Source organism: Coptis chinensis, chromosome 5, assembly GCF_015680905.1.
Source record: "Coptis chinensis isolate HL-2020 chromosome 5, ASM1568090v1, whole genome shotgun sequence".
Taxonomy (NCBI): domain Eukaryota; kingdom Viridiplantae; phylum Streptophyta; class Magnoliopsida; order Ranunculales; family Ranunculaceae; genus Coptis; species Coptis chinensis.
The window spans coordinates 32,117,480-32,129,547 of NC_141460.1; the positions used below are offsets into that span (position 1 = coordinate 32,117,480).

General features: G+C 37.4%; 2 protein-coding genes across 2 annotated transcripts; both read right to left on the minus strand.

The window, feature by feature from the left end:
• Positions 1-6,805: 6,805 nt before the first annotated feature.
• On the minus strand, positions 6,806-7,682 carry LOC147497311 (uncharacterized). Its single transcript, XM_086562836.1, has 2 exons — positions 7,626-7,682; positions 6,806-7,546 (listed from the first exon to the last, which is right to left on the minus strand). The coding sequence occupies exons 1-2, from the start codon at positions 7,680-7,682 to the stop codon at positions 6,806-6,808; spliced, it is 798 nt and encodes a 265-aa protein (XP_086418962.1).
• Positions 7,683-7,903: 221 nt separating this feature from the next.
• On the minus strand, positions 7,904-8,647 carry LOC147497312 (uncharacterized). The gene has a single exon (XM_086562837.1). It carries the CDS (start codon positions 8,645-8,647, stop codon positions 7,904-7,906), a length of 744 nt encoding a protein of 247 aa, XP_086418963.1.
• Positions 8,648-12,068: the final 3,421 nt, after the last annotated feature.

Consider the following 12,068-nt stretch of genomic DNA (forward strand, 5'->3'; position numbering starts at 1 on the left):
ATTTTGGCGTCTCTTTTGCTAGTTTGGGACGTCCAACATAAACTAAAATGTCAAAAACTTTTAATCTTTTGTACTTGCATGATCTTCATGGCAAATTCTTAGCTGGAAAGAAGCCTTACGACCATGCACGAGAGTACCAGGGTAGGACGGTAGGTAGTCGGGACCTTAATTAGTTTAGTTAAGCGTTACACTCCTACTATGATTTGCATGTACAAAATGGGTGTCTAGAATTCAAAAGAATTAAATCAAACATAACATTATATATAAAAATAAAAAAAAAAAAAAAAAAAAAAAAAAAGATAGAAAGATAGAACAGTTACCTAAAACAGAGCTATATAAGTAGTATAGTTTCAAAGACGCCAATAACTTAGAACAATTTTTTCCTTTCTCTGTGCTAAGGAAAGCAAGCAGTACTCCAGTCGATATGGCCTCAAATAAAAATCTAGTGATATCAACAGGAGAGACAATAACTTCATAACTTCATTGCTTGATTTAATGATTTATTTATTTTGAATCATTCATCTCTTATAAATCCAATCAAGTAAACAAACAAAATATCTTCAATTAATAATTCAATCCCACTTAAATGTTTATAACGCAAACAAATATCAAACAAACCCATAGCAACTCCAATTAGATTAAAAATGCAAAAAATCTTTTTCCATTAACACGATGGAAGAAACTAAAAATACAAAAGATTAAACTAACAAACAAATATAAGCTAGCCATTTCTTCCGGGCATTAAAAATGTTACGTATATATAGCAGCGACAGCAACCACAACGGGTTTGAAATCACTTTTGCTCTTTCTTAAAGCCACCTATAAAGACTAGCCCAAGCCCCACTACATATCACGAATGAAGTGGAAAAACAGACGTAGCAATTTCTAGCTAGACACCATAATTTCATGAGTTACAACTACTGCTCAAGTTAAAATAATATAGGAACAGAGTATTGCAGAGAACATATATTCACAAAGTGATTGAACAACTTTATCAAGGCCCTACTATTCCCATCGACAAACTGGATTATCTGATTATGAAATCCCACGAAACTAACAATTAGGTACAAGATAACGTACACACATTCGGGAAAGATTCAAACAAACAAACAAAAAAAATAGCGTTTTTAGGATCTTACCTTTAGAAATCGAGTGAGGGATGCTATTCGAGTGTTTGAAGAGAAGTGTTTGAAGAGAAGGGATGATTCCGTACTTTGTTAATTGAATTGAGATCGAAATCGAGTGTTTGTGGGTTTTTGGTCGAGCGCGAAATCGAGGGTTTGAAGCAGAAATCACGAAAACGAAATCGAGTGTTTGTGGGGTTGCCGGTTTCTTGGTATTTGGTTGGGGGGTGTATGATTTTTGAGTTGCGCCCAACACAATGGGCAGACCCCTACCCAACTCAGGGTGTGCCCAACACACAAATTGGGGTCTGGCAGTAACAGGACTCTTTATTTTTAATATCGATTGATTTTAAGAAATTTAAATATTTTTGGAATAACAACTTAACAATTCATTAGACGCTCATTAATTTTGTATACTAGGGTATGCCCGTGCCTACGGCCCACGAGACCTCGACGCGCCTGCGGCGCTACCCCAAAAAATGAACAATCATGTTCATATATGTTTTGGGTATGAACATTTATTGTTCATATATGTTTTGGGTATGAACAATCAATGTTCATGTCTGTTTTGGGTATGAACATTTATTGTTCATATATGTTTTGGGTATGAACAATCAATGTTCATATTTGTTTTGGGTTCATATTTTTTAGGGTATGAACATGGATTGTTCATACCTAAAGAAGGTATGAACAATCAATGTTCATATCTGTTTTGGGTGTGAACATTTATTGTTCATATATGTTTTGGGTATGAACTATGAACAATCATTGCTGCGGACACGGACGTAGCATGGATGCCCATCAGACGTGGTCAACATGGTCAGGACGCGGTCAACATGGTCAGGACGTGGTCAACATGGTCAGGACACGGGTCAAGACACAGTCAGGACAGTCAGGACGCGGATTTTGACCTAAAAAAATAAAAAATAAATCAAAATAATATTAAAAAACTTAATTTTTTCATTTTTTTTGTTTTGTTAAGATTTATAACATGTTTTTAAAGTTTGATTAGGAAATATTAAACTTAATTTTGTGGCTATTTATCTTTAATAGTTTTGAATTTATGAATGTTGATACATTTAATTAAGTTTTTAATGTTTAATTTATATAAAATAAAATTATAAATATTAATTAATTTCCGCGTCCTTTGCCGCGTCCACTTCCTACTTTTTTGAGATATAACCGAGTCACCGCGTCAGTGTCCGCATCCGTGTCAGTGCAACATAGTTCATAGCTAATGTTCATAATTTGGAGTATGAACAGTTATTGTTCATATCTATTTTAATAAGCAGTTGATGAAGAACAACTATATAGTTGATTGAGAAGTTATATATGTGATAAAATATATGAAGAAATGGTCACACACCCCATGCTTTCCAATGACAAATATTCCTTATGGGCTTATTAGCGAGTAAAGTGTGTAGGAAAAGACGGCTTTGGATTGTGCTTTTAAACAGACTTAAAGATTACAAGAACTTGAAGGAGAAAAGACAATGGAATTAGAAAGACTGAAATGAAGTGCACGTCATGTTCAAGTGAAACGTATCAAGGATGGTTAAAGAAGTTAAATGGACTTGTATACAAAAGGGTATGCCCGTGCCTACGGCCCACGAAACCTCGACGCGCCTGCGGCGCTATCCCGAAAAATGAACAATCAATGTTTATATATGTTTTGGGTGTGAACATTTATTGTTCATATATGTTTTGGGTATGAACAATCAATGTTCATGTCTGTTTTGGGTATGAACATTTATTGTTCATATATGTTTTGGGTATGAACAATCAATGTTCATATTTGTTTTTGGTTCATGTATTTTTTGGGTATGAACACGGATTGTTCATACATAAAGAAAGTATGAACAATATGAACAATCAATGTTCATATCTGTTTTGGGTACGAACATTTATTGTTCATATCTGTTTTGCTCGCACACACTCACGCTGCTCCCAAAAGCAATTCTTGATCCTGATATTTCCGATCAATTTCAGCACTCCCGAGCAATTATTTAGCAATATCAGGTTATCTTTGACAAGCAAAGTATCAGAGTATGAAAATCTGCACTCTATCACTATCTCTAAAGTTAGCGTTGGCTCTCAAGTCAATCAGTCACCTCCTCAATCCCCATTAAGGCATTAAGATCACCTTAGCTAAACTCAGCTCACAAAGTTTTAATAAGTTCTTAACTAATTGCAAGTACTTGATATAAGGTTTAGCTTGACTACTCAATTGAAACTGATATGTGCTTACAAATATTTTTGAAAAGTTAGACTTGTACAATTTGTTCGGAATAAGAGCCGGTGAACTTGAGATATATATAAGGTAGTGGATATGTACCACTATGCATGCTGTTGTCTACCTCTGGCAACCTGTCTTAATTTAATTAAAGTTGGATTAACCTAGATCTAATTCAAAGTGACAAGTATTTTCTTACACGGATGACAGAGCTTCAAATGTGGTGAAATAATAATAATAATAAGAGTAATGCTTGGCACCAGAATGACGTTACCCTACGTAAATTGAGACCGAACTGGACACCATTTCAATAGACGTAAAAGTTTGTGTTGATTGTGGACCTCCATGCACACTCACTGCCTCACTGGTGTTCAGTTAGCCTAGCTTAGATAGAAGTATAGAACATGGTGGATGTGATCTTACTATCGTAGTAAAATTTACTGGATAATTCTTCTCCCAACTTCCAGCTGAAATTGAGTGATTGTGTGGTATTTTCCCATGAGCCATTTTGGCTTACAAATTTAGTAATTTTTGCAATCCAATTGACGTTTGACAACCTTAAAACGTATGCAATATGCAATGCAAGGATACTCTCCATCTTGATTCTTGAATAATGTAGTTCAAATCAGCATTTTATCGGGAGCAGAAGATGGTTGTTCAAGGAGCAGAGGAAACAGATGGAGGAGTTGGGACCACAAGAAGTTGGTCAGCAACGAAAACCTGACAAAACCTTCTCCCTCTCCTGGATACATTCAATCAGTGTGAAATTAATATAATTGATTTTCTATCCTTCCCTTTATTTCAGATTCTCTAAACAATCGTAGGTAATTAAGGATAACTAATGAATGGCTTTATAGATTGTAAATGGAACAAGCAATATTTACAATGTTCCTAAAATTACGAGTCTTTTGTATACGTCCCTCGAACCCGACCCATATTCGTATTCAGTATATTTTTGTTTTTTAGCTAAAGTCGCCTCCTCATTTCGATCGTCGTTATTATATCTCAACTCCTTGATGTGGTTTTAGAATTACTGATTTTGGGTTTGCGGAAATTTCAATCAGTAGGTACAAGTTCTAGGATATGCCCGTGCCTACGGCGCTTCCTCGAAAAATGAACAGTCAATATTTATATATGTTTTGGGTATGAACATTTATTGTTTATATATGTTTTGGGTATGAACATTTATTGTTTATATATGTTTTGGGTATGAACAATCAATGTTCATGTCTGTTTTGGGTATGAACATTTATTGTTCATATATGTTTTGGGTATGAACATTTATTGTTCATATATGTTTTGGGTATGAACAATCAATGTTCATATTTGTTTTGGGTTCATGTTTTTTTTTGGTATGAACACGGATTGTTCAACAATCAATGTTCATATCTGTTTTGGGTGTGAACATTTATTGTTCATATCTGTTTTGTTCATATCTATTGTTCATATCTGTTTTGGGTTCATGTTTTTATAGCCACAATCAATGTTCATAGCTGATGTTCAGCATGGGTAGGTATGAACAATCAATGTTCATACCTATTGTGGGTATGGATGAAAATAGAACCTGTCAAGTCTCACAGTTCAAACCAAAAACCAACTTCATTCTAGGCCTTTTTCACCATAAAAAAATAATAATAATAAAAGATTCTAGTGCCTCTTCAAAGGAAACTAAGGCATGTGTGAATATGAATACTAAGGAAGCTTTTCATCACGACAGCAGCAATCCACTGAAAATTTCCCAGACATGGTAAATTGCACCATACAAAGTGACTTCTAACATCTAGCAACCAAAACCAGGCGGAACATCGGGATCATCATCATGAGAAATTCAAAATGTGGATATAAAGAGATTGTAGCATTCGCATGAAATTTCCGTCTCAAGCACATTGACAGTAGTAATTGAAACTTGGAACCGGAGAACACACTATATATTCCCAAATCGAGAGTGAAGAATGCAATTAGTAACCTCTTCAACAACCCAACCAAGCCATCCATGCACGAACCTCTAGCTGGTGGACATTAATCACTTATCTTGAGTTGTGGGTAGTCTTGATTATTTTTGTTGATGGAGACTTGAAATGATTTTGGACTGAAGTAATGGAATCATTGGCCTGTGAAAATTTCAGAAGTGTAAATAAGGAGGCAAGTATATGATGGTTCAAGGAAGCAAACCAGTAGCTAATCATGTATCCATCCACAAAAACAATGACGTACCTTGAACATGGATGAAGACGGTGAATCTGGGAGTGATGGATGAGAAGATGTCATCTAACGATCTAAAGTAGAAAGTGTTAGTTTTCACCCTGGACCAGTCATGGCAGTAGACATATTCCATGGGCAAAAATGTATGTGCTGCCTGATTGGATCAAACTCCATGCCTTGGCACGATTGCGCCCACTTTAGATCATTTACTACAACTGCAAAAGAAGCATATTTGTCACCTCTTCCATACCAGTCATTATGAACCAGGGAAAAAAATAGAAAAAGAGAATAGAGAGAATTTTGCAATGGCTTCAGCAACAAAACAAATAACACTAAGTGCAATACCATTATGCCACATGTAAGTATAAAAGTCATCATGAAAAGATAGTCTATCAATTTAAAGCACTAAGGAGATTAACACACTCCTCAACCCGCCCATCCAGCAATATGAATATGACATCGAGCAAATTGACAAATAGCCAATAGCTCCTATATTTAATTTTTTATTAATTCTTTAAAATACCAAATGTGAATTAGCTTAAAATTTAAGAAAAGGAAATTCATTTTCAGCCTAAACAATATTTTCACTCTTACCATTATTAGTAGTTGCAAATAAATGTGTTGTATGGAAAACTACAAAACCCAAAATAAATAAGCAGATTTATGATGTACACAATATTTAAAAAATAATAATAATTAGGAAAAGAAAGTACTTAATTACATACTGAACCGAAAAAAGCAAGACTTCAAGGTATACAAAGTATAAAGCAAGACAACGGTAGAATAAAATGCTAGACAATATTAATAGCGAAAGTTCAATTCAATTCTTACCTGAGCGCCAGACGACAGAAGAAGAGAGGGAGGAATGTTATCCGTGGGGTGCTGAACAATTACGAAAGATAAAATAAATAAATAATAGACGTAATTGCAATGCAACAAACAATGTTGTATAGATAGTAAGCCATGAGGTGACTAAAGTAACACCTAGAAGCCATGAGGTGGCTAAAGAATCAGCTTATCTTGTGGGGGAATAGAAATACGTCTTTATTGACGAGTGCATTGGGCGTTTGCCCTTATCCACATTTGGTCGGTTGGATTTCTTTAATACATAAGAAGGAAAAAAGAATTAATAATAAAGTGAGTGCAAATAGATCAACTTGTTGAATAAGTAAATGTAAACAACCATGAAAATAAAATAAAACAAATAATAAGGAAAATAAATTACTTATGCACTGACCTGACAAACTTAAAGCAAGACTTCAGGGTATACGACATTTGTAGTAAGCTTTTCAGCGTTTGGAGGTAGAAGAATACTTATGCGGGCTACGGAAGTGCACCTGGATAATGCCACATATAACTGGCCATGGTTGAAAACTTCAGTTCGAAGATTGATTCCCACAAATTTCACGAATTGTCCTTGTGATTTATTTATAGTCATCGAATAAGCCAAACGGATAGGAAATTGTGAAGAGGAAGGTGACAAAGAGATCCTTGGAATAAATACATGGTTACCTGATTTTTCACCTGTAAGAATTCTGGCCCAGATAACGTGTGGTTGACATTGCAACACCATCAAGCGAGTCCCGTTGCATAACCCATCTCTAGGGGCAATATTGCGCAACAACATTATTAGACAACCCTCTTTTAGCTTGAGTCGAAATGGTGGCAGACCCGTGGGATCAAGTGAGTTTAAGTACTCATTTGGATACTGATTAATATTTCTTGGATTAATTGCATTTGCCTCATCCAACTTGTCAGCAGCCAGAAAAGTCCTAGTTTCTCCTGGGAACATGCGTAAAGCTGATGCATTAATGGCATTGGCATCATCATTCCTCGCAGAAAGAATTGTCCGTTCAGTTAAATAGTCAGGGGTGCCAGTGGAAGTTTCATCCAAATGAGGATAAGTAGCAGAAATCAGGTCCTGAAGATTTACACAATGATGGATCATTGAGGGTAGCTCAATAACCGCTTCAGGATCGTTTCCAACCTGGTGACATAAAATGTGAAATAGAATATAATGAGAATTCTAATAGGAATATTATAAATTATGACATAAATTTTCGTACCTTTGTTAAGAACTCTGCAAATAGTAAATTCTCATAAGTGTCACGCTCTAATCTCATGTTTTGTACCAGGGTGAGAACATTAACGTGATTCCAAAGAAAAGAGCATCGCAAGGAAGCATGACGGAAGGCATTGACGGAAGTCACCACCAAGAACTGGTAGGCATTGACGGAAGTCACCACCAAGAACCACAGTAATCCCCCCTGGGTATAACTGGTAGGGATTGACAGAAGTCACCACCAAGAACCACAGTAATCCCCCCGAATGGGTTGTCATTGTCTCAAATATCATGAAGTGTGCGATCAACAGCTTCCAAACATAACTTGTTTTGCATCGGGACCTCATCCCATATGATTAGGTTAGCTTGTCTGAATAATTCAGCTTGTGGTGAACGCTTACTAAACCCACATACAGAGTTATCCATAATATCTAATGGGATGCAAAAGGTTGAGTGAGCAGTCCGACCACCTGCCAATAGCAAAGAAGCTAAACCGGATGAAGCTACCATAATAGCAATGTGTCCTTGAGTACGACACGTAGCAGCAATGGTGTTGTAAACAAAAGTTTTTCTTGTGCCGGCTGCTCCATTCAAGAAAAATAGTCGTCCGCTGTTATGAGCTACTGAATCTGTCACTTCACTATATGCAAAGTGTTGCTCAACATTTAAGTGGATGGCATTGGTGTGTGCCTCTTCATTGTGTGGATCAAATTGAAATTGTCTTTGCTCCCATATAAGTATGTTCCCAACAACCAAGCTCCAATTTCTAATTAGGAGCGGCATTGTAGGAAAATGAGCAAGAGTTCTACCACCTGACTCGTAGAGAATATCATTTAAGAGAAATAAGTCATAATCTTGTACCTGGGCATCTGTAGGATGAGGAATGAAGAACATGGTTTGAAGCTTGTGTGGGAGCTCATCACAAATGCTTTCACAAAATTCATTCCATAAGGCTTCGGGTTGCACCGGATTACACTCCGTGAGAATAATACAGAAAAGTCGACGAAGTTGATACCCAGTTTGCATGATTGCAGTCTCTTGTAAACATTACACCCATTCTCTGTCGTCTTCAAGAAGTCCATGCATAATACACGCTTCTTTGAAAGTAGGAAGCGGAGGACCATTTCCAATTCTCTTTAGATCATCAAAGGATTGCGGACCTTTTACAACAGTTAGAAGTAACCGCAAATAAAACCGTTCACCAGAGTTAGGACTTGCAAAGTACATTCTGCCAATAACAGGTGCTTGAGTCCTTTTTGTCCATCTATGCCACCTTTTACTCCAAACATAATGTTCTGGAAATTCTTGATATGTAAGCCCTCATGCATCAGCCTCATGCATCAGGATCTGAAGCACACCTCTCAAAAAATGCAGTTAGAGTTGACTTTTGTTGTTGAGCCCTTAAGAGAATAGCATCTGTTGATTCATTAGGATTGTAAACTACTCGGTGCATTCCAGGGAGATGAAGTGCTAATCTCACAACAGACGTCTTCTCTTGGTGAAGAGAAAACCCGAAAAACCTCCAAACCGCTTCAGGTGGCCCGATATATCGTGCATCTAAATATTGTTGTATCTCATCCAAGTCATTGAACACCACTGTTGTCCTCGTCGTGTCCTTTGAATATGTACTTGTGAATGTATTTGACACAACGTATCCGCACAAACTTCGACATTAATATGGCAATCGAACATCTTAGAAAGATAAGGATTGTATGGAACAACATCCCTATTATTAACTTCATGCCCTCTAACATTATATTTCTTGCCAGTGTCACGACGACGGTAGATAGGATATCTAGTCTTATCCATGGTCGTAACATTTTCGAAAGCACGGGGATACTGATTTTTACAACGCCTATTTACCATACATGGAGAACTTGGATTTTTTAAGCCACACGGCCCATGAACCATACATTTGATAATGATCGCGAAACAATTCGGGTTCGATATTTGGATCGGAAATTCAGACAAACAATGTAGTCAACCGAAAGAAAGTGCAACACGAATTTTGTCTTGATGTCGAAGATATATAAGGGCGTGCATATGTGGTAGACCACGTTTCTAAAATTTGATTGTGTAAACATGTGCAACAGCAATACCAAGCACACCCTTGTCTCTGATCTCTCTCATTAAGGCTTTTCGCTTTAGTTCAAACACACGGGCTACCACTTCCGGTCGATCAGTAGCAATTTCGTTCTTCTGCAAGGCCTTAATAACTTCCTCCCAATGCGGGTTCGCAGTCATGGTAAGGAATATATCTGGATGGTTGCTGAACCGAGTTATAGCAATTGAGTCCTAGAATATCTCAAACATATGCCTTGGACTGCCAACGTATGATGCTAGTAGAACTACCCGCCTTCCAACTAGATCTGGATCTAAGGTTTCTACTGGGACATCAGTGAGATTTTGATATAATTCAGCACGAAGTACATCTTGCCTAAATCTGTAGTACCGTATCTGTTTTGTTCAGTGGTAGCCCATGCATCAACTAAGAATTCCTAAAACAGTTTTTTCCCTCGCAGAATAGAAGAATATTCGTTGGGGCGCTGAAACAGCAAGTAAGAATATAAGTCCATCTGTGTGAGGCGGTCAGCAGTGGTGGTTGAAGTTAAGGGGTCCGAACGTCTCAGATCTGGTGACCACCCAAGCTCTCCACGAGGAAACATTAACACATAGTGCAAAGGTAAGCAAGCTAGATGACATTCACTGATATGAACAAATTCATTTCCTCCCTTAAGATAAATCACAATGTCTCGCATACTGTCCCGCTCACTGCCATCTCCGGGTAAAATAACAGCAATCTCATCAGCTGATGGCAAGTTGTAGCGGCATCTATCAGTGGTCGCACTGTAATGTAAATAAGCATGGATATTGAGATTTTCATCATTCCCAACAGAAGCCGATCTAAGAACCTCGTATGCATGGAGGAAAGTGTCAGAGAAACGATTATATTGGAGCATAGTTTCGTGCAGGATCCTAAGAACATCTACATCCATATTAGGATTCCGAAGCTGTCAAATATCCAATGCTGCACTTGGATCATAAATATAGAGTTGAGAGTACATTGCCTGTCTACTTGGATCGGGAATAAGAGCTCCTGTTCGGTGCCGTAGTTCTCCATGTATAGTGAAAGGTCGTGGACCTCGACCAACAAAGACACGTTCATCAGCACCTAGACTTGTAAATGCAAACGCCTTATTGTATTGTCTTCTGTACTTTCGAAAAGACTTTGACTTGCGATCATCTCCCTCGTACAAAGCTTTAAGGGCAGCAGGCAACGTCTGCAATGGAGGAATTTTTATTTTCCCTTGTAAACAGCAAGTCCCAAACCGAGGATTTGCTAGCGACGATCTACTCAACCGTTGGGCTTTCCAATGAAGTGCATGGCAGAAAGGACACTGAACATTCATTTCCCCTAAAAAGTGACATCCTTGTTCAATTGGACTGTTAAGAACATTAGAAGGAAGTACATCATCTTCATCATTTGTCATGTCATCATTTCCATCATATTGTTGTTGTCTACATAATAGCGAACGTGTCAAATATAGTAGTTGTTGTCTACATAACCTATATTAACGTGTCAACAAAAATTGGACGGTTAAGAACATTAGAAGGAAGTACATCATCTTCATCGTCTGTCATGTCATCATTTCCATCATATTGTTGTTGTCTATATAATAGCGAACGTGTCAAATATAGTAGTTGTTGTCTACATAACCTATATTAACGTGTCAACAAATTAGACGAAGGTGCAAATAATGATCAATGTTTCGATAAGAACAAGCGTATACCTTGCATTTTGGTGATGCGATGTTGAAGCACCATTTGATGTTGTTGGTTGTGGTATCGCATGAAGTAATGATGAGGTTGAAGACTCAGGGGGGGCATACGCTGTAGAGAATACATGTAAGAGTTAACTGTAAAAGTCAGATCATACAAGTAACAAATAATTGCCTATTTAAATACCTTGCATTTTGATGAGCCATTGCAGAATCGGTCTGAGCACGTGATGGGAGGACATCTGTAAATAGCCTGACAGGATTAAGATGTCTGCACGACTCGTTGAAGAGATTGAGAGGAAGTGAGTAGCTCAAATCTAGGAATAGGTGTAATAGGGCTATGGTGAGTTGGGGGTCTCATAGCTTGAGGCGGAGTACGTGGATTTGGAGGAAGGATATTTTGTGAGGACCCAGGCAGCCGCTGCAAACCGGGTAAGACTGGTGTGGTAGATTGTGCAAACAAACAACGCGAGTCATTGTTTTGTTTAAGGTGTTTTTCTCGTTCCCTTCTAACACGCTGTGCCATCATTCTTTTTGTTAATATCTATAGCAAAGGAAACAATATGAAATTTCAAAAATAAAATCAATAAAAAAAAAAAAAGACAGAAAGTAAGAGCTCTATAGTAACACGATAGACACTATAATGGAGTTTGGTGGAGAAATAATCG